The sequence below is a fragment of the Cyanistes caeruleus genome, chromosome Z, assembly GCF_971803275.1.
Source record: "Cyanistes caeruleus chromosome Z, bCyaCae1.hap1.1, whole genome shotgun sequence".
NCBI lineage: Eukaryota > Metazoa > Chordata > Aves > Passeriformes > Paridae > Cyanistes > Cyanistes caeruleus.
In genome coordinates this window covers 60,259,713-60,283,226 of record NC_141732.1, presented here as the reverse complement: position 1 = coordinate 60,283,226, position 23,514 = coordinate 60,259,713, and the positions used below count along the sequence as shown (strand labels likewise).

Here is a 23,514-nt window from a genome sequence, read left to right as displayed (position 1 = left end):
TTTACTCTGATTAATGTAAATGCTTATTTTAAGAAGGTAAATTTGTATCCTCAGCAATAAAGAGTCTTGATTTATTTTTTGGACACCGAAAGGTCACTTCATACAAATCATCTGTAACTTCCTTTCTACAGGCTCAGGTTACTGTGTTGTGTTAGATACTTTCCATGTATGGATATTCTTTTTGCTGAAAGCGGTTTATTGTTACAACTAAAATTAAGATCATGTATATTTAAGTTTCTTGGAAGTGTGTTTCTCTTTGTACTAAGTGTATATGACAGCAATAGATAAGGTACAGTTCTAGTCTGTCTTTGGTAGTTTCCTATCCTTTCTTGGACTTGAAAATAGCATTACTGCTTTACAGAAATGAAACTTTATAACATTGTAAATATAATCTTTTTAGTTTTGATTTTGTATTGAGTAATTCAATTAATTAAATCAGCACCCCATTGCCATCTTCTGCTTTGACTTCACTTACAGACCCAGTAAACTTCACATGGCTGAACTCAAACATAAGAACATACACACACACACACATATATTAAAATATGTGAAAAGCTATATTCTTATTTATACCTGTACATATGCAAGAACATGCATGTTACTTAGCCAGAAGTGTCAGAAGTGTTGGCCTGTATTACCACTGATGGTTCTGTTCTTCCTGGTCCCTTCTGCTTCTGAGTTATTGCAAGTTATTTCCCAGAATGTCCATGAAATTTAGATGTATTTAAACACCTGGATTAACTGAATGTCATGTTTTTTTCTTGTTTTTCACCTTGCAGTAACTGGGCACAATACCTGCTATGAGTCAAAAACAATAGTTTCAGAGGTAGTATGACAAGTTTGTCTGTCAAGAAAGACCTAAAAGTCTAGTTTGAAGGAAATGGTGTCACTATTTTAGTTGAATTTATGGATAAGTTTGCATAGTGGCTTTATCATTCAGTATCACCAATTGCTTAAAGTTTGTATTTTGTCATTACTTTTCTTGTCTACTGCCATCTCTTAAGTCCTGATGTACTGGGTCAGTCTTGTTACTGCACAAATATAGAATCAGGCTTTAAGCTAGCATCAAATATTCTGCAATTTCTTATGTAAGTAAAAATATTACATAGTAGTAGATGCTTTACCACATGTTGTCAGGCCAGATGTATGGAGAGACATAACTAAGTTCTGTCAGCCAGCGTCAATGAGAGTGTGATGCTGCCCTTGTCTTTTCTCTCATTAACAGCTGTACTGTTAATGTTGTTTCATGCAGCATGAAGTTTCATGCTCTCACTAATTTACAAACAAGCTTTCACAGAGCATAGTTCCTTCTTGGCAGTCTTGGTCCCTGGGTTCAGTTGCACTTTCCACATAGCTGATAAAGCACTCACAAACACAAATCCATGCATTAGCTCAAAGACAAAGAGCTAAGGTTTGGTAACTGGAAAAAAAAAAAAAGTAATTTTAAACTAGCTTTATTTACTAGCATATGGGGTTTGTTGTTTTGTTTTTTTTTTTCAAACAACAGTGTATTCTTAATCCAGGTAGGAAGATACCAGTACGAATGGTTATTGTATTTAGGACATATTTATTTAGGACGTATTTAAAACATATTTAAAATAAAACACATATAAAAACATATAAAAAATAAAAACACCCTGTCCCAGGGTGTAAGAAGATGTTGCAGCAGTAACTACAGTTGTGATAGCATTGGTTTTATTTTAATTTTTTTAACAGCGTATATATAGTAAAGATGGAGGTCAAGGTTTTGTGTGATGGTTGATCCAGTACTGATTTCTTTCTGATGCAGTAGATACACATATTCAAGGCCTGCTTTATCAGTTTCAACAAATACATGTTTGGCAGATATGTGGAATGCAGCTCCACTCTGGCATTTCCAGAGATAACCTTGGCAAAAAAGGAAGTTGCTTATTGTTTTAATTGTAAAACATAAGTGTGACTGGAGCATTTTTTGTCCTCCTCTCAAATGGTCTAGAAGCTAACAGCAAGCATACATCACATTTTGGAGTGGATATCTGTTCAGATTTCTGAAGCTGTAAAACTACTTAAAAATTTGAAACCTTACCATTTCACCTGGATGTTATACAAGCCATGGATTTGATAAGCAGATCCTGTTGGGAACTTCATGCTACCAAGTGGTTGCCTTTTTTAAAAAAAATTATACTGGGACATAGGTTCTCATCTTAAGTACATTCCAATGCACAAGTACTTCAGTATTTGGCAATAAGCAGTGGGAATTTAGTGTGTGTTTGTAGCTTGGTGAGCTGGCTGCTAACCTGAAACATGAAAAGCTTTAGGAATAGTATAATTAAAAAAAAGATGTTGCATAGGAGTATTTCTTTAATGAAAGCTGTATTTAAAATGTGACATCAGAAAAATAGTTCACTAGTTGTTAAATGAATCAAAGTTTTTACGGCTAATGGTTTTATGTGCATAATTTTTATGCATGTGGTAGAGTCTAAAAATTAAAGGCTGTTTTTCTACCTCTTTCTGTATCTTGCAGGCATACAGGAGTTTCCAGAAAATATAAAAAACTGTAAAGTGTTGACAGTTGTTGAGGCAAGCGTAAATCCGATTTCAAAGTAAGTTTTAAAATTTTTTTATGTTTCCTGCAAATACTACTGAGTCTCGAATTTGCCCCAAAACATGTGACAGCCCTTGAAGACGAGCAGAGTTCCCTGTGAAATACCTTCATTAACCTTGTTGCACTCTGATCCAGTATAGGTATCTCATTAAAGTACTTCGCCAAAGTTAATAGGCTATGTGGACTATCCTTCATTATGCCGTGTAGCTTTGTCAGCTTGTTAAAATCCATCACTTCTCTGTGACTGTAGAGGAATGTGCGGAGTTTTCTTAATAACAAAAATTAATTCTGGTTTAATATGCATTTCTGCTATAGTGACAAAATTAATTTGCCAGAAATCTCCACTACCAGAGATACAACATATCTCTCCTGGGGAAAAAAGAAGTTGTGGATTTTTTAATTTATCCTGTTGTTTTTAATTAATGCCTTCTTCATATTACATGTCAGGAGATCATAATTTTGTAGCAAGACTACATTTATTCATAGTTTTACTTGCCTGTGGACATTGTTTTCAATACTTAAAATAATTCTGAAACTCATCTTGTGAGAACAACTGTCTAGTGTGACTTTATAGAAATTCAGCCCCTTAATTTAAATTTTATCAATATGTAAGACTTCAGTACCATACTGTTGCTTAAGAAAATATGACTTAATGCCCTGAATATAATTGAAACTAAGGTACTGTGTTGTTTTACTTCTGTATAGGCTGCCAGATGGTTTTTCTCAACTGTTAAACCTAACACAGCTGTACCTGAATGATGCTTTTCTTGAGTTCCTGCCAGCCAATTTTGGAAGGTAAGCTGAACATGACACTTAATATATACATTTAGCTTTAAGTTTCTGCAGAGCAGTTTCTTCTGGTTCTGAAGCGAAGAAAGGGAAGAAGCGTACATTATGAATTTGCAATAGTTACAGGGAAATAAAGCCCTGAGTCTGTATCAGCAGCTTTTAATTTTGACTTCTGAAGGACAGAAAGAATGCTTGTGAAGTGTGTAAAACTCATTTATGTTCTTGTTCCTTTTCCAACACTAGTCTGGTACATGAGGAAGATTACAGTTTTTGAAATTTTTGTTACTTGTTGTATAGTAATTGGAGTGAAGCAGATAATGACAACTGTAATTCCACTTGTCCTGCCTGTCCTGGGTGCACAAATTGCTTCATGTACAACTATAACTCTGAAGTCCTTTATTGTCAGGAATATCTCTGAAAAACCTGGCATATTTATGGTGTGCTGACTATGCAAAACTGTTACATGTCATAGTTTTAGTACAAGATAAATATTAATCTGCTTCCTCTGTAAAATAGATTAAATCTTGGGAGCAAGAGTGAAAGGATAATACTCATACAAGGAAAATTCCTAGATGAGCATAGGTCATGCTGTCTTTATCACTCTGCTTTTAGCCATTTCTGCAGTTTCCCCCATCTATTCTTATTTTATGGTCTCTTTTCCTAGTTGTCACTTTCCTGACCCATCCCATGTCCAGCAAGTATCTCTTTCAGAAAATACAGCCATTATTTAAGCAATCGTGTTGCTGAGTGAAAACATTGCCTTAGGCTGTATACTTATATTTGGGTCAGCACAGTTTGCAAGAGATTAGCACAGCCCCCAGATAACACTGCAGTAGTTAGGCAGATCAGGAGATAAGCAATGGAACATAAGCACAAGAGCTCTCCGCTAGCGACCATTAGTTTATTAGTCATCTGTGATCAGAGGTGTTGGCTTGCTCTTCTCTGTTACCAGTCATTCCCTGATGAATGATTAAGAGCTCCAGATCTGCTACACATTCAGCTATCAAAACATCATAATGCGGAAGCATTATTGTCATGCTTTTTTCTGGTGCACAAAGTTTGCTTTTCAAAAGCCCTCATTAAGATTGAAGAATATCTGTAATACGCATAATCTTGTTGGAATTCTGATGATTGTCTATGCTTCTTTCTGTTCTGTTTTTTAATACTCTAACCAAATGGCAAAATTTTCATAGTCAAAACAGGCACTATGGATGAACTTGAAGACTTCAGGTTGATACAGCTGATCTTTTAAGTAGTTAATCTTACACATAATACACATTAAAAATTCTCATACTTTTTTCTTTGTCACGGTCATCTTCTATACTGCTTAATGGTAGTGATATGGTGAAGTCATTAATTACTAAATCAGTTACTGAAAACAACTTGAAAGCCAATTCTCCATTGCTGTGTTTCTCTTGATTGTTATGAAGAAGTTATGCCTTGTTAAAATCTAGTGACTTGCAGCATCCTGGATACCTAGGAGAAGGAATTTGAAGTATTCATGTATGTTAAGTTTACCTGCTAAAACAGTGTTGCATAGAATACATAGTGTTCTACAGAAGGACAAAGTTGAGATCAAATAAATTGGAAAGCAATGGAACATTAAAATACCATTTCAAAGTAAGGTTTAGACCCCTTTTATATGGAATACTTCTCTTCTGTAAGTGATGAGACTGCTCTGCTGTCCCACAGTTTTACAACTAGGTATAGATACTTTTTAGTGTAGTGTCTTTTAACTTCTGCTTCAGAACATGGAAATACTTCTTTTATAAACAAAAAAAATCCAAACTCTACTAGAAGCTTTTGAAATATTTAATCTCATAAATGACAAACCTTCAGTTTCTTCCAGTTTGGTGCATTATTTTTTTGTATGTGGCCTTATAGCTATTACTTTACATTATTTAGGAATATGCGAAGCAACTGAGTTCTGTTGTCTGCTCTTAACTAGCAACTATTGTCAATAATAATGTCTCCTAAAAACTAAGCCAATACATATTACAGCTAACAAGGATTTTGTGTTCTGTGTGTCAGGTTAGAAACCTGATTTCTTACATCTCTTTCTCTCTGAGTGTTCATTGTTTCTACAGTTTAATTGCTGCCATTTCTCATGAGTGTTGTCCCCCATTCTCACCTGCTGTATTTGTAATGTTCTCCTATCCCTCATTTTATTAGACTGAATAAAATTCTGTTTCCTTCTGGTGTGGTAGGTTTTCCTTTGTGTCTGATTATATTATTGTATCTTGCAACGGGTTTCAGTTTTAATTAATCTTCTTTTTGACAGAGGATGATGACATCTATAGCTATATTTAGAATTCGAATTGAGATCTCTTCATGGCTTGTACAGTGTCATCATTATCTTCCTGTTGCTCTTGGAAATGTCTGTGGTTATGCTCCTGTGTTCCAATTATCCTTTTTGCAGCTGCCTAGTGTAATTTCCTACATGATTAACTGAAATATTGGACAGTTAAGCTAGAAATGGCTGATGCCTACAAGGAAATCCTAAGTACTTGGCTTAGTGCTATGGCATCTTGTCCTTTTTTCTAATTTTTTTTAGTCCTTCAGGCTGTACAGTTTTGGTTTTTTATCCTATGGTGTCTTAAAATCACTGTATTGTTTGTGGTATAAGCCAAATTAAACATTTTGCTGATCCTCAAAGGTTGCTATTAAAAAATGTTGAACAGGCCAGTCCTGGAAAGAGACTTTGAGCACCTCTATCACTGCTAACCTAACACTCAGCCTGATACTTAGGAAAGACGTTTTTTATAATGGAAAGCACTTTTAGTATATCCATGCAGTGTTTTGTTGGATTTATCTCCATGCTTTATTTTTCATCTTAAGAATTTGTGCTGAAGCTTTTCCTAATTGTGAGGTCAAGATTATGCCATCTTGTTTTCCCTTTTTTATGAGTATTGTCTATTTGCTGTCCTTCAATGATGTTGTTCTTGTTCAGCCTGTTAGACTACTGAAAGTCACCAGACTTTTGGTATGATGTACCTGCTTCTTTGGAATTCTGAGGTGGCAAAGTGGGGCTTTTTTCCTCCATACCCAAATTCAAATTTGAATGCATTGATATTGGCACAGACTTCATTAGCCTTCATGCCAGTGCACAAGTATCTGAGAATGAGTATGCTTGCCTAAGAAAATTGTATCTGTTGTGTCTGAATACACAATGTATACTTACGTTTAAATACACAAATATATAAGGAGAACATGTAACACTCACTGCTTGCTCATTTTGAGACAAGGCTTTAAAAGGGAGGCATTATTTACTAATGGGTGTTTAAAATTGGCAATTAAAATTTATCTTCAGCGTAATTCTAAAAACCTGGGGAGGCTGTCTATAATTGGATATTGCTTCCAGAGCCTCTTTACTGTGATACTGCAATTAATTTGCTTCATATCTACTTTCTCAACAATTTGCCAGTAGTATCTGTAGTAGTAGATGGTTTTAGTAGTATTTACTTTGGGATATTTTTTGCATAAATGTGCAGTGATAATCAAATTTAGTTACATATGTGTATATGTGTTTTGCAGAAACTTTTGTAAATGCAGCCTGCAAGCTGCATACGTTTTATTCTGCTTGGCTTTGCATTTTAGTAACAATTTAAAATAAAAATATTATATTTCAGGAAAACCACAGAGGAGGTGTAAATGCAATATTTTTAGATTTCCAAGGAATGACTGCTTGTCGCATAGCAAGTTTCGAGTATACCTGCTATATCTTTTACATTTTTTACAGGTCATATTGTTTAAGAAATCAGATTCAGGAAGGAATCTTGTCATGGAAAATTGTTCATGTAGAGATTTTGTTTTATTGAAAGGTTTTGCTGCATTTTAAAAGCAGGCTAAGATGGTTATGATTAAATAACAATACTGAAAAAATAATTTTTAAGCTATTACAGAATGTATACTTCCTGCTGAATAATACCTATTACAGCTTAGTGCATTGGTGATGTGCAGATAGTTCTGTGGTGATGGGTTTTTCAAGTTCAGAAATTAAATATTTCTGTACAAGTAGGACAGATCTTTGCCACAGAATGGCTCAGATAATATATATTCTGCCACTATAAACTCCGTTTTTCCTTTAATATAGATGAATTAGTTCTCTATTTCTTTTCCAAATTAAATGCCCCTTCTTCAGGTTCCTTATGGCAGTTTGGATGCTCAGCTTGGATGGATGCTGGATACTTAGCACCAGCAATTGAAAAAATAGCTAGACCTATTATTTGATGTGCTTTATTATTTTAAGCTTGAATTAGCTCTTCAAGTCATAATGGAAGAGATTACAACTGCTTCAGTCCAGTATTTCTCAGGAATTACTGGAAGAAAATTACATGTTTAGACACAGCCTGTATCTCCCAGCCAGGATAGGTTGAGAATGTTTTCCTAGTAGTTGCTGTGACACTCTGTACATAAGAAACTCAGTACTTTTATCTTCAGTCTCTTAGGGCTAGCTGAGGAAAGATGATTAGAACAGGAAACAGGGTGACAAAGCTATGAGCATTTCTGTCACCAAAGGAAATCTTTAGCTTATTACAAGTGTTGTACAGTCAGTTCTGGCTAAAGTCAGCAAAGTGTGGGTGTACATATTTATAGTTCAGCATATGAAGGAAGATTTGCTGCCACTTCATTCAACGGAAATTTGACTGCTTGCATGTGTTGTGAAGAAAAAGCTACAAACTGTATAGCTATCTTCCCTGTCATCAAAGCAAAACACCAGCTGAAGCCTAATGCAGTGCTTGGTTTAGAAATCAAAGCCCAACATGGTCATTAACGTCTGAGGGCTCTTAAAAAGGTTCTGGTTTGTACTAGATTGGTATCTTAGGGTGCAGGTAGCCTAGGATGCCTAGGAGTCTTTTCCACTTATATTCTAGAGGAACAGCAGTGCTGTTACCATGAATGGGGTTTTTATTAGGATATTCTTTCACCACTGTTAGGATGTTGGGGTTGTGGTTTTTTGTTAAAAGTTGGAGAGAGGAGGTACTCCTCCAGTTGCTACCAGATGGTGAGTGCTGCTTGCAGTGCTGGGCTGCACTGTCCTCTCCTCTCTTTCAAGGTGACTCTTACATTCTTAGGTTATTTGTAGGCACAGTAGATTGCTGCTTTCAAACTCATCCAAAATGAGTGAATGTCTAGAGGAAAAATAAATACTGTTTTCAGCTTTCTATTTCTACATGAAGTATAGTTGTTAACAGTTAATTTAAATTAAGTTTTTTGTCTCTGTCCTTACCACACACTAGTTAAACACATTCAGGAAAGAATGGTCTATTCACTAAGCTCCTTTTTGAGTCTGGAACCTTAATGATGCCCTATTTTGTGTTGTGTGAGGGTTGTCAGTGGGTCACATGTAGAACTCCTGTCATTACAATCCTATCTGTATTTAAACTAAATCAGTTTCTTAATTTTTTTTTTTAACAAGTGGAGCTTTGTCACTTCTGTCCCAATACAAAAAAATTCACTGGGAATGGTGCATTGCTTGTATGTCAAGACTGCTTGGACCTTACCTTGGCTAAGCAGTTGAGTTGGGATTTAGAGATGTTTTTTGTCTTGCAACCAAGGATTTACCAGAGAAAAGGTCAAACCACCTTCTAACAGAAACACCAAAATGGATTCAGAAGCTGACTAGAAAGAAATTCTTGGAAGGAAATTTCTTGAAGATGGATTTAAAGCTATTAGGTGGAAGCCTACGGGTATTCCTCAGTTAAGGCTTTTTGTATTAAACTGTTTGATACATTGCCAGTAGCAGAAATTGAACCTCATTAATTATGCAAAGGGATCCTACCTTTCTGTTACTTCCTGCATACTTTTCATTATGACGATAACGTGTACCCGTAATTAATTCAATGAAATGTTCTGAAATCTTTGGGAAGAAGGAAAACAAATGGGTTCAAACAGGTGCAGAAAAGCAGGTAGGATCTAGTTTGTTTGTTGTTTTACCAAAATCAATCTCCAGCCAATGAATTTAAAATAACACGCAAATTTTGCACAAAAATCCGCATTAATTAAGGTTACAGGAAAAATAAATTCAAACTTACAGGGTTGTTTTTTTTTCCTTTTAATTCTGTAATATAAGTAAGTTCAGAGATTTTTTTTTGTTTTGTCATTAAATACAAAATAACATAGTAATTTGTTATGTCTTTCTGTTACAGATTAACCAAACTCCAGATATTGGAACTTAGAGAAAACCAGTTAAAAATATTGCCAAAGTAAGTATAGTATAGTTCTAGAAATTCCTACAGCATTTGTTTTAGCATAAATCCAATTGTACCTCTTTCCTAAAATTAGCATTTTTCTAGTCCCTGCCTTGCAGTTCTCACTTACATCATCAAACAAGCCCAGGCTTATGGTGATGCAGTTCCTGCTGTTTCTGTGAACAAGAGCAATGCTCAAAATTTTCCGACTGGGACTCTGGAGCTCCTAGCAGGTTAACAAAAATATAAGATATCAATGAAGAAAGAAACATCTCAAAGATGGGATGTGAATAGCCACCTGCAGAGTCATGAATATGTTGTGGTGTACTGTAAAGGTGATATTTCTCTAGCAACAGAAATTGATATGAGTTGCTGGTTTTGGTGGATATAGAAAGTTTTGGTGGAGGAGGCTCGAACAGTTGAATATTCACTCTGTCCAACTCATGCTAGGAGGCACTTGCATGCAGTAGACTGAAGTGGAAATTGACAGCTCTTCAAATACAACAGCTAGGTTCTTTGTGACTATAGCTAATTATATGCCTAAGATATGATCAAGGGTTATGTTCTATTGGGATTCCCTTTTTAAGTGCCTAAATACTGTACTGTGGAGTCTGCTGTATAAACAAGCCAGAACTCATATCTGGAATGACATGTACAACATCAGAAAGTGTAAATTTGCATCTTCAAAGTGTGAAGCATTCTGTGGTATAAATACTGTCAATTCTCTTTGGCTCTCTCTGCTATCTAGTTTTCAGCAGAAAAAAAATAGAGGACATGTAATTTAGAGTGGTAGCTCTCTAAATTAAAAGTTACTCCCAACTGAGGAACAGTAGCTATAATTAAAACTTACAGCTAATACAGATTTTGTTTATAAGTTCACTCTGACCTTAATTGCCATAATTAACACTGACAGCATGAATTACATGAAATATTTCTAAAACCACAGTTGTGAGGCAGTAATACATGCTTTAATATGTTTAAGTCAAGCATACCCTCTGTTGAAGGTGCAGGGAAACTTTTTGTTCACTTCAGTTTTCAGAGTTCTATTCTTGATCAAAAACTAAACAGTAACCGTCATGAAGAAGTTCTGTTTCACTTCCATAATAATATATAGTACATGCTGAGCTGCCAGTCTTATTATTCTGGTACTCTTACAGGAGATGCTGTACAGCTTTAACAAGTGCAGAAAACTCAAAGCAGTTTTTTGATGTTAATAAGATGCAGCAGTAGGTCTTAATATTTTTGCTGTGGAATACCAATATATTGTTTTCCTGTGACTCTCATCTTTCTAATATTCTTACATCAAATTCTTTCCTATTTGTAAAAAGAAATGTATTTGGATAAATTCTACATCATCAAACTAGCCCTCTTTCTGAGTAAAACATGCACATAATTTTTGACATATAAATATGAAGTACTTGAAAGAATGTTAATCAAACTGGGTAATCAATTCCAACACACTACATCAACCTCACTTTATGCTAAATATGTATCATTTTGTTTGGAGTTTATCCACAGCCAGAGACTTTAAGTGGCAGCATTATAATGCAAAGCAGCTGGATGAACGGAAAGGAAAACGAAAACACAGAGACTATTTTAGAGTAATTTTTCTGATAGGTTAATTTGGAAGATGGTCCAGTAAAAATATTGGGGGTTTTTTTGTTTATTTTTTAATTTTTAAGCTCCTATGGCCAAATTGACAATAAAAAGAGTAAAGTTTTTTAGAAAGAAGCAAGTTATTTGAGAGTATAATTACAGTGATTCGGGGCCCAATCATGCCATCACACACACCCTACTTGAATTGTATGCCACTTGACGTAAGCTGTAGTGTTAACCTCAGTGAAGTTGCCTGTATGCAATAACAGAATCTGAGGCACAATTTAGGCTATCTGATCCCTTAGTATTGAGTTGAATGGATTCCATGTTCAATGGTATGAATTATGAAAAAGGCTTTCAGTTTATGGGAGGGATTACACAGTGCTATGTCAAAGATGAAAATAGGTGTTAACTCCATGATCTAGTTAATGTTTGTTTCAACATCGTTTGGCATTGAACTTTCCTGCTACCATAACATTATTGGAAGCCTTGCTTGCATTTTGTCTGAAGGTGTTTCTCTATAAATAATACAGAAAAGCAAGGAGATACTAGTTTTAGAAGGTCTGAAAGTGCTACTATGCAAACAGCAGGGAAAGGAGGGAATATTTCGGAGACCGTCATCTTGCAAACACATTGGTGTATATTTTGTGGTTGAGTGGATGCGTTTGCTAGATCAGTCATTTTGGCAAGGGAGCAAAAAGGGCCCCAAATCAATAAAGTTATCCTGTTATACTGCCATTGTTACATGACACTGGTTTGCATAGTGTGGTCTATGAAGTTTCATAAGCTACAAAATACTATGTTAGATCCTTTTAAAGGACTTCTTCAGCAGCGCTTCTGAGAGACTCTTATGGGCAAATTTGTTAGGAACATACAGCACTAAAATTGGTATTGGCCTGGTCTCACAAGTCTTCTGCAGGATTTCAGAGGAACTCAGATAAGTTCAGTTAGAAATTGAAAAAGAATGTTAGCTTACTTAAAATCATCCTGTTCATTAGCTTCAGAAATGATGGAAATTGTTTCATAAAGTCTTTTGAAAGTAGTCTTTTCATGTTTCTTTGTTTGTTTGGTTTTTTTTTTTTTTTTCTTTTCTTGGACCGTAGGAATGTTAGCTAGAGGCCTTCCTTTAAAGCCTGTGTATAATATGTGTACAGCGCAAAAAATGCTTCTGCTGCTTTTGTCTTGGTCTTGTCCTTACCTGCTTATGCTAAATTCCTAGGTTATCCCCAGCTTAATTACTCCTATGTCATGAAAATCAAATTTCTAAATAAATTTTGAGTCTACTTCTTGGAGATTATTTAATGAATAATATTAATAATCATGTTAAATTATGTTGAGTAAATATGACATTTTCCAGTGTATTCTTTTTGAACTGTATATTCAGAGCAACTGTAGATCTTACTGTATTTTAAGAAAAACAGGAGCTTTGAATAGCTGCATAGGGCATCTTGCACTCATGTAATTGTTTCTTGAAGAAACTGGTGTGATAGTCTTACAATATACAAGACTCTATAATTTAGAAGCTCATATACTTAATTTTTCCAGAATTTTCCAATTTGGAATTTTCCAATTTGGAATTTTCCAATTTCCAATTGTGTATGTACACAATTGCAGTTTATATATGAAAGTATTGTTCTGTGAAAATCTATTATTAAATAAATACATTAATATGATTTCATATGAGACATTCACAGTCTCTTAAAAAATACTTTCAGATAGAACTGCTGTTGACTGTGAAGTACTCATTGTGTAGACCACCATGTGCAGTGGTAGATAATCTCCATGGTGTCCCCAAAGTGAGCTTAAATAGAGGAGAAATTTTTCCAAAACACAGCTTAAAGTAATGGATTTTACTTCTGTTTCAGACACTGATTTAGTATTTGCTGTACGTTAGGTTAAAGAGTATTGATGTGTCACAAAATCCAATTTGGTAACCTCATTTAATGTATGACTAGAGAAATAATTACAGTTCCAAACCACATCACATGGAAGCAGCTTAGCAGCCTGGAGAGGTAAAAAGGTGTTGTTGGATACTGTGATTCAATAATGTTCTTCCCTGTTTTAACAGATCACTAGGCAGTAGTCTTTGAGAAGAAAACATATAGTTAACCAACCTTTGACTGCTGAGGGACGTAATGTCACTGTAGGTGAAAAGCTGAACCATTCAAAAGAAGAGATGAGCCACTGCATTACACTTGATCATGAAGATTTCTTTACTGGTCTTCAGTTTTTTCAAGCTCATCTTCCAGCCTGAAGTGTGTTGCACTGTACACTTAGTATGACACTCAGCAGTCTACAAGATCAGTAATATGTGCCTGGGGGACCAGTGTGTGAAAAATTTGTCTATAATTATTTATCATTCCAGTTTCAGAATAGCATTACTACTTAATATTGATATGAAATTTTTGTATATCTGGAAGGTTTGATGTAGCTGGTATTTTATTAGACCTAATTCTTTATTAATCCCCTTCCTGTGCAGAACCATGTCCAGACTGACTCAGTTGGAGAGACTGGACTTAGGAAGTAATGAATTCACAGAAGTGGTGAGTTTTGCCTTAGTAAAAGAGCACTGCATCTTTTATAAATCTCCTTATCCTTTGATCTGTTTTTAACACATATGAAAACATAATCTTAAGAGTTCTGCTACCAAGCATAATTTATAGCTTATACTACTTTATGGAGTCTGTTATAAAAAATTATGTGTGTGATCTTTGGAATGAGCGTATGTTTTTCCTCCATTTTAAAATAACACTCTGTTACATAGTGTGGTTACTGTACTGGTAAATAATTAATAGTGATATGTGTTTGAATTGTAAACATAATTGTTTGGCTTAAATTCTAATCACTTAGTAACTATCATGTATTGAATATTACAATTTTGTACATAACCTGCCCTTACTACTGTGCAAAACTATTTAGATCCAAGGGAAACTATATTAAATTTGAGTGTTGCTCAAAGCAAAGTTGAGGTGCTCTGATTTTTCCTTCAGCATGCTAGTTTCAGGTTTGTGGTCTCACAAGCAAATATATCTTGTATTTAAGAGTCACGTAACATCTCTCTGCTTTTACTTTGCTGGTAAAGGAATTGAAATAGAAATAAAATGAAACTTGCTGACTTGCAACACAATGAAGTCAAGCCTTTGTGTGCCACTGGAACATGCAGAACTGAACACTTGCCTAGTGATACAGTTTGGAAAATAGGGGAGTGTATTTAAGAAATTTTTCATTTTTATGGTTAAACATCTAGCCCTTACCATGATTGCCATATTCTCATCATAGGGTAGATATTTGTGTAGGAGCCTTAAACTAATGTGTAAGTTATGACTTCTCTTGGAAAATGAGTTAGTGGGAGACAGGACTACCACTTTAGCAGAAATCCTGTCTATTTACTGTATGACAAAACTTACTTAACATTTATCTGAACTTGGCTGTACTTATTAAGGTGCAGCATATACAACATGGGCATTTACCAAAAAGGGGCTTTTCCGTGATAAACAAAACACTTTTAACAATAAGTTGTAGTGGAACCACAATCCTGCACTTCATCTTATAGATGGAATAGTTTGCTTGTGTAATGAAGATGCACCCTTTTGTTGATAGAAAAATGAAATCGGTTTTGATTTTCCCCCAAACTAAAAATTCCCTGGGGGTTTTGAAAAACAGGTCCTCTGAGTTGATGAAATTTAAGTGTTTTTAGATCTCCTCCATCAAAATTGCACATGTAACATGCACTTAGTGTGTGCCTGTTGAAAACAATACTTTCTGTAAAAACCTTTTGTGAAACAGAGGATCTTTCTATAAAGATTATTTAGTGTTGTGGTCAAGTTCATCAAAGTTCATGTATACGTGGTATATATTTTAATTTCAAAAGTGAATTATTTGGGCTTTCTTTGATGACCCAGTTAAAAAAGTGGTTATAACAGCTACAGTAGCACATTACTAAAGTTGCAATAGACAAATCACTGTAGTTGTTTTTGCCATTCTGAGGGTTTTTTTTCATAAGATTTTTTAAAAAATGGCTTCCCATTACAGCCTGAAGTACTTGAACAACTGAGTGGATTAAAGGAATTTTGGATGGATGGTAATAGACTAACACTTATTCCTGGGGTAAGTTCTTTTGCTGTGTTAAACACAGAGTATTTTAAATGACACAGATGCTTGCTTTGTCACTGATCATGTACATTGTAATTGTTCTGTAATTTTAGTGTTACTTAAAGCCAAAAGGCTAAATGGCACTTGAATGCTTAACTAGTCCACTTAGAAATTATCACTGATCATGACAGCTACATTCACAGCTTTTTGGGGTTTTTTCCCTTCATTGAAAGTTACATATTTCTCATCTAAATATTATGCTGCAATTCAGAAAACAAGTAAAAACGTTAAATCAAATTTCAGTTTGAATGGCCCTTCCAAAAGGGATTATTCTATGTTAGATGGCAAGCATGGATATACAGGATACATTGTGTGGATTTTTACTGGTCACAGCTGTAAAACAAGCAGTGCCAATTCTGGGTCTGTGTAAACAGAGAGTATAGCCAGTTCCTGAGAAAATAGTTTGTTGACTTTTTATGGGTTCCTGACATCTTTCAGGATTACATGTGTTCCCGACTGACCTCTTATTACAGTACTTGAGAACCTGTGCTTAAGCTGTAGCAAGCTAATAAATGAGTATTAGAAATTTGGGAAACAGTTGACTATTTTTTTATCTTAAAATCACTAGCAGTCATGTGAAATATGGCCTTGATGAAACTGGCTGATCTGTAGACTTTGCTACTATTTTTCCATCAGTTAACTCTTAGACATTTGAGTGGTTTGATTGTAAAATACAAGCTGAACTGTTTTTTGCAGTAAAATAAAACTGTATTTCTGAAAGTGAAAATTTTAATTTCACATTTAATTTCTCTTTAATGCTTATATTTTGACTTGTTTCTTTCAGTTTTGTACAGTTAGAGATTCATAATTGTTTTTGAGGATGCAGTTTTATACAAAAGGCAAAAATGAGCATTAAAATCTACTGGAGCATAATGTTGTCCTCACATTGTTTGTCTCTTTCTAAAGTCTATTCTAAAGCTTTAATTACTTAATTAACAGTAACTGATCAAACCACTGAATGTGCAGAAGACTGACTTTAGGGACATGCTGAGCTACTGCTGGGTGTCTGTGTGTGTAAAAACATCAGCTGTGCTTATCTGCACAAATGACTTAATTTGAAAGTTTGTATATTTTGCATAAAATTGTATTTCAGTACTCTCAGGTCCTTTCCTCTGGCATTACACTTGAGAGGTCAAATCTGCTATATTTTTTGTTTTGAACTTGCACTTTTTAGAATGCATTATTTTCTCTTGCTTTTAGTTCATAGGCACTTTGAAACAACTGACATACTTGGATGTTTCTAAAAACAACATTGAAGTAGTTGAAGAAGGTATTTCAGGTTGTGAAAGCCTGCAAGACCTACTGTTATCCAGTAATTCACTTCAGCAACTGCCAGAGTCTATTGGTTTGTATTTTATATTAATTCATATTGTTAAAAGCCTATAGTTCAGACACAGAGCACCTGAAAATACAAAAATGACATTCTAGATCTGTTTCAGTTGAGTAGAAGTACCAGTTTTTGATAAAGCTATAATGCATGGCTGAAAATAACTTAAAATTGTTTTGAAGCATTCTTTATTATTCAGTATAGTTATACAGTAGTTTGTAAATGGATGAAAAACTGCTGTTGCTATCAGAAAAAAAATATATTAAAAATTCTTTTTCTACCCAGTTTGTTGACACATTTTAAACTGACAACCAAGTTCTGTAAGCTCATCTCCTATTTCCTGAGGAATACTGAATTATAGCCATGCCAAGGAACAGAGAAGATGTGGTTGCTTGCCCATAATGTTAGGGTTTTTTCCCCTCTTAAGTTAAAGTTAAAACTTAGCTTAATGAACTCAAATGTCCATTTTGATTTACTTGTTCCTATTATTATAGGTTCTCTGAAAAAGGTGACAACACTTAAAATTGATGAAAACCAGTTAATTTATTTGCCAGACTCCATAGGAGGGTAGGTATTTCACCAAAATAAGAAGCTGAATTACCTTTCTGAACACTTTTCTGTAACAATGGCTCCTTTTTTGGATCTTTTTTATAACAGCTTGATTTAATTTCTTCTACATGTTAATGTCCTAATACAATTTAAAGCAAGCATTTTCATATCATAGTTCTACTTTGCAGCATGTATGTTCGTATTACTTAATACCAAAGGACATATGTTCCTCACTTAATGCAGCCACCAATCTATTATACAAAAATTGAGTGTGGCAGAAAACAAGATACTTAAAGACACAGTTAGCTTCCTGAAACTGTTTTTTTGACAGTAACATGGCTGTGGTAGACATTGCTAATTATTGCAATATATGATATATGTATATATATGTATCATATATATGTATATATAGAGCTGTCCATCAGCAAGTTTTTTAATACATATGTTTTGGTGTTCAGCAATTTAATTTCAAACTTGCAAACAACAGCAGAAATAATTGGCTCACAATTGAGTGCTGTAGAAATGTACGTCTTCCAGTTTCTTTTCATATATTTTAATTAATGTAGGTTATCTTTTGTTGTCAGAGTTCACAAAGTACTGTTTCACTGCCTGATTCTTAGGTTCACAGTCTCTAACTCTTGAAATTCTTTGCTTGTTTGGAAACTGCACTCAGCTCTAATTTGACTATGATTGGTCCCACTCTGAGTGTGTTTAATGCCTTACACTGGCACGTTGTCATGTACTATACAAGCATTTGATGTTGCTGGCCTCACTCTTTTCATTGTGAGGACAGTGTAAAGGAGATTAAAAAAAAAAAGTGAGCTCAAAACAGAACCAAAAAACCTGCAATCAATTACAGGAAAAAAACACCCACCCTAAAACACATTTTAGGCCACTAGTAAAGGATTCTTCTTGGATTTTAATTCCTTAGGGTTTATTTTTAACTACATTTGAGATTAATAATTAGTAGTGATATTAAATTCATTTAAACTTCAGGTATTCAATTAATATTGGATTCATTAATCTGTATAGCAGAGTTAATTTTTTTTTTTTTTTCAGGTTAGTATCAGTAGAAGAACTGGACTGTAGTTTCAATGAGATTGAAACATTGCCTTCTTCTGTTGGGCAGCTCTCAAATATAAGAACATTTGCTGCAGATCATAACTTTTTAACTCAGCTGCCATCAGAGGTATGTATTTAATTGCAAATCTGTAAAATCAATATTTTAATGGTTTTTTATAGTATGTACAACTTGTGAATAACAAGTTTCTAATTTTTGAGAGAATTTTCTTTGTGTATGTTTTTAAAGGAGGATGTATACAAATATAAAAGTTTATAAATAATGAATTTTCATATTTTTAAGCAAGAAGTGGGACTTCATTGCTGTGTATTGAAACTAAAAGGTTTAGTATAAGAATAAATTTTCTAGGCAAAAGAGCCTCAATAGTAATTCTTTAAAAACTTTTCATATTTATGTTGTGAAGATGAATTAAGTCTTTGTGTTTTGGATTTTTTTTTTTAGATTGGAAACTGGAAGCATGTAACAGTGTTGTTTCTGCATTCTAATAAGCTTGAATTTCTCCCTGAGGAAATGGGTGATATGCAGAAATTAAAAGTCATCAATCTGAGTGACAATAGGTTTGTGAATGCTTTTAACTAAGTAGACATTGTATAAAATGCAACAATAATGTAGTGGGATTATTATGAATACATTATGGCTATCTTTCCTTATCTCACACATAGCTCAGAAGCTGACTGAGATGTATTTAATGTATTACTGTCATATTCTGTATCTTGCAGTTTCATTATATTAAGCTACCTTTATTTTTGTGACTTGGCAAATGCACTGAAGTGCAGCTTTGCTACGTTTGTGATTGTTAGCATGTGTTTTTCTAGGGAATTACTTTGGTTATTTTCATAAAGCTTTTGATACTTACTTAAAGATTTATAGCTTCTTGAATTCCATATGGAGCACCCAGTGGTATCATAGGATGGTGTAAAAGACCTCTGTGTGTTCTGGAAGGGTGAAATGAGTTGTGTTTTATTAGAGATGGTCATTAAAAACAGACAAAATGTTTAGCTTGGGGGATTGTTAATTTGTAGAATTGAAGTATACTGGGAGAGAGAAGGCTATCAGAGCTCTCCCTCCTGTTCTGTCAATCCAGCTTCTCTGTACTCTGTAGCTTGGTTTATCCATTAATGCCAGAGCACCCATTATCCAGGGTAGCGCCTTCCCCATACATGTATCTTTGAGAAAAAAAAGGCTTTTCAGGTGTAGCACAATTTTTCTTTAACTGGCATGTATTTTGAGAGATAAAATGGTCAAGATTCAGATTTTTTAATTTACATTAATTGTCTCTGTAGATTGGTCACCCAGTTGAGTTAATTCCAGTTACAATGTCATTTCTTTATTTTAAGCTGCTTGCTAAACTGGGCAGATGCACATTTTTCTTGTTTTGTGGTTTTTCAATTTGAATTGAAATTACATGCTGTAGCCTTTCAGATCTCACTATTTATTTCGTATGGAAATGTCCTTTTAAAATATTTTACAGGCTAATGCAGGATTGTTTTAAGTCTTAACAGTATGGCTAAACATATTTAAATAAATGCTTGTAATTTACAGACTGAAGAATTTGCCATTTACCTTTACAAAACTGCAGCAACTCACTGCTATGTGGCTATCAGACAATCAGGTAAGATTTTTTAATATTGAAAATAAATTACTGGTGACTTTGTTCTTGATGGAATTGACAAAAACAGAGCCATCTGTTAAATAACGAGACCTAGTACTGTGTATCAGTACTTCCTTGATATTACTTTGTCAATTCTCCTGAAGTAAGCAATACTGAGCATACCTGTCTAAGGAGACTCATGCTGTGAGGAAATGCAATTTAACAGATGTTGGGAAGTTTTTTGTCCCGTTGTTTTTGTTTTTTTTAATGTTTTCTCTGGGTTTGTGGGGTTTTTTTGTTTTTCTTTTTTGGTTGTTTTTTGTTGGTTTTTTTGTTGTTGTTGTTGTGGTTTGTTGGCATTTTGGTTTGGGTTTTTTGTTTTGTTTTTGTTTTGTTTTTTTTGTTTGGACTAATCTATACAGGACAGTTAGTGCTTGATGAGCTTGAACTTGAATGTGTAGCCTGCTGTTGCTTTCACAGCTATACCAATTGGGAAACTCAGCATGCCTGGTTTTGTGAGTTAGGTTTCTTGCCACACCTTTGAACTGTGTGACTGTTCAACTTCGAAGCTGTTAAGCAGTAACTCATGTGTTTGTATTTTTCCTATTTGTTAAAGTCCTTGGTATTATGCTGATTTTCTGAACAGCATTAAGGTGTATAGGGCTGTCAGAAATCCACTAGCCTCAGATGTGCACTTTTACTAAAACAGTAATTTCTAGAATCCTCTGCCCTTCCCTGTAAAGGGGTAGAGGATGTTCAGTCTGGTGTCAAAAGGAAAAAACAGGATAACAGAATTCTTTCCTTTATATATTTTTATCCTTTTCTCTTTTCTCTTTATAAAGTCTGCAGCTTTAAATAGCTAAATATATCTGTGCATTTCTGATCAGCATGCTTTGGGATAGTATTAAGTACCAGCAAGAAACTGGGCTACTTTTTGACTATCTAGTGTTTTCTTTTCACAAAAGCTGTTGCTGAGTTTGTCCTCACTCAAAAAGCCTGTCATCAGTCAAATACAGACATGTTAATATCTTCATTTTGTGAAAATTATTCACAGGAGAAATGGTTTAATTCAAGGGAGAGTAGTCTTCAAAGTCCTGGGACAGGCATACTCTGTGATATGTAGGTCGTGTATATATATATGTTCGCATAACATAGCCTTCTTTAATTTATTTTCTAGTCTAAACCACTTATCCCTCTTCAAAAAGAAGCTGACCCTGACACACAGAAAACAGTACTCACTAATTACATGTTCCCTCAGCAACCGAGGACTGAGGAGGGTAAGGAATTTCTGAAATTACCTGTCACAGCGGTCACTTTTGAAAATAATAATGGGAAGGCTTCCTGCTAATATGATTTTCACTAAATAATGCTTAAATACAAGTTTGGAGTATACTTGTAAGAGATGATGAGTTTTGTCTGATGAATGAGAACAGTAACTTAATGAGATTCAGATGTTGGTAAATTCTAGATGAAATTATTGCTGTGAGTAAGGTGAGAAATGGACTGACAGGAACACATTCTGTGGTGGTTGCCACTTCTAGTGTGAAAACCTCTTTCCTTCCAACAGGACCTAATGGTTTGGGGTGAAATTCTCTTAAGCAAGTGTTAGCTTCAAACTGACTATATTAGAAAAATGTTTCCTCCATTACCAAGTACGTATTTTTTGAAAAGTACATAGAAGTCTCTGGTTTATTTTGAAATGGTAAAAAAAAAGTCAGTTGAAAAAAAGCATATTGCTCACATGTAGTTTGAACTGCTTTTATAAAAGGCACAAAATTTTAAGCTCTTACAGAAAGCTATTTCAGCACAGTTGTGAAGTTGTTAAGGAAACAAGTAACATTGCAGTAGTAAGCCAAACAGGAGTTAGGGAAAAAGAGTTGAATAACTTTATTTTTCCAGTTTCTTTCCCTTACAAGGAAAAGAAAAAAGCTTGTGCTGCTTTAATAGAAATGGAGGGGGGGGTGGGTGCAATATATTAATGGAAATAATTGAAAACTGAAAACTTGCAACATTTCTTATTCCATGGCACAGGTGTTTTTAATTTTTAAATTTTCATTAAATGCAATCAGTTGAATGTTCTTACCTGTGCTTAATGATGTTAAGCACTGATAATAGGCTTTGTTAATCTATACAAGTGTAATTCATGTCTATACATATATGCACACAAATACATTATTTCATTTATATATAGAATAAAACCACTTAGCAGAGTTCTGCTGAAATTTTCAAATGTGAATGTTAAAACCAGTGTACAGCTGAGCATATAATTTTCTTTTTAAAGATAGGGATTTTTCTAATATAAAAATAAAGCCAAATTTGTAAAGCAGGGGCATTGTATCTTATCTTCAATTAATGGTGCTGTTAGTCTTCTATCTTATAAAAAGAAGGAATGCAAAAGCACTCTAATCCTATCCAAGAGAAAGCATATATTTTGTTTTGCATAGTGTAGCCTATTATAAGAACTTCTTTGGGTTTTTTTTTTCCAGTTATGTTCATATCTGATAATGAAAGTTTCAATCCATCTCTGTGGGAGGAACAGAGGAAACAGCGTGCTCAGGTGGCATTTGAGTGTGATGAAGACAAAGATGAGAGAGAGGCACCACCTCGGGTTAGTATTGAATTTATTTTTGCATACTTGGTGCTTCCCTCTCTCTTAACTTCCACCCTTAATCTCAGCCTTTTTCTTACTTTGGTTATGAGTTTCACTCTGCTGAATAAATTAACTCATCAGTTTAGAGTATCTAGCAGGATGAAACATGATGGTTTGGATTTTTTTGTTGTGTTTGCTTTTAGTTTGGGTGTTATTTGGCCAGATCATTTTCAGCAGGGCACAAGCAAGCTGATACATGGCAATGTAGGGCCTAACTAGGATGCCACCTGACTAATGGTGCAGTGGAGAACAAGTGAGGAAACCATGATAAACTAATTTTATTTTAAGTGAATTACAATTGGCTTAATCCTTGCTTGAAATCATTGGATATGTTGGGGGAAAGGGAATGAAAGTGATTAATAATCTTGCCTGGTTGTATAAGCTTATGTCTCAGTGCAGGCAGACTTCAGTACCAGGGTGGAGATTCTAGAGTATTCAGTGGTTTGGCCTAATTAATTATTTGTTTTAAAGCTTATGTTTTAGTTCTGACATTTAAATAAATGTAGAACCTTATGGTTTTCTTTCAGGAGGGCAATCTGAAGAGATACCCAACTCCATATCCTGATGAACTGAAGAATATGGTCAAAACGGTTCAGACAATTGTACATAGACTAAAGGATGAAGAATCTACTGAAGATACTGCCAAGGAGTCAAAGCGAGAAGTCCAGACAGTTTCTGTAAAAGATGTGGGGGTAAAGGTTAGAGATAGCATTATCTTCTGGTTTTGCAAGGAATTCAAAGACTAAAGTGTCACTGATTTCTTTTAATTCTCTTCTCCTTCCCCTCTGATGCTTTTGCAAGAAAAATTGTTTGATTACAGAACCGGTTTACCTCTTCCCCAGCTAAGGACGTCTGTAGTAAACATCTGGTTTGCAGTAGCAGTCTTCCTCCTGCACTAAGGACAGTAAAAGTGACCTAATTCTCAGGAAAATGCAAACTGGGGATGTGTTAAGGAGCTGCCTTCTTTGGTTTCTGGAGGATGGCATCTTTGTCATCCTCTGATG

At 34.6% G+C, this 23,514-nt stretch overlaps 1 protein-coding gene across 13 annotated transcripts in view; it reads left to right on the top strand.

The window, feature by feature from the left end:
• Positions 1–23,514, top strand: part of ERBIN (erbb2 interacting protein) — a 116,320-nt gene that overhangs the window by 67,860 nt on the left and 24,946 nt on the right. For all 13 annotated transcript variants that reach the window (XM_086867008.1, XM_086867012.1, XM_023943802.2 and 10 more), the window contains 13 exons: positions 2,504–2,582; positions 3,290–3,379; positions 9,523–9,579; positions 13,640–13,703; positions 15,193–15,267; positions 16,513–16,657; positions 17,134–17,206; positions 18,248–18,377; positions 18,711–18,826; positions 19,812–19,881; positions 21,038–21,137; positions 22,347–22,468; positions 23,038–23,208. In XM_086867008.1, coding sequence (XP_086723134.1) covers positions 2,504–2,582; positions 3,290–3,379; positions 9,523–9,579; positions 13,640–13,703; positions 15,193–15,267; positions 16,513–16,657; positions 17,134–17,206; positions 18,248–18,377; positions 18,711–18,826; positions 19,812–19,881; positions 21,038–21,137; positions 22,347–22,468; positions 23,038–23,208 — 1,292 coding nt within the window. The remainder of the gene's footprint in view (positions 1–2,503; positions 2,583–3,289; positions 3,380–9,522; positions 9,580–13,639; positions 13,704–15,192; positions 15,268–16,512; positions 16,658–17,133; positions 17,207–18,247; positions 18,378–18,710; positions 18,827–19,811; positions 19,882–21,037; positions 21,138–22,346; positions 22,469–23,037; positions 23,209–23,514) is intronic.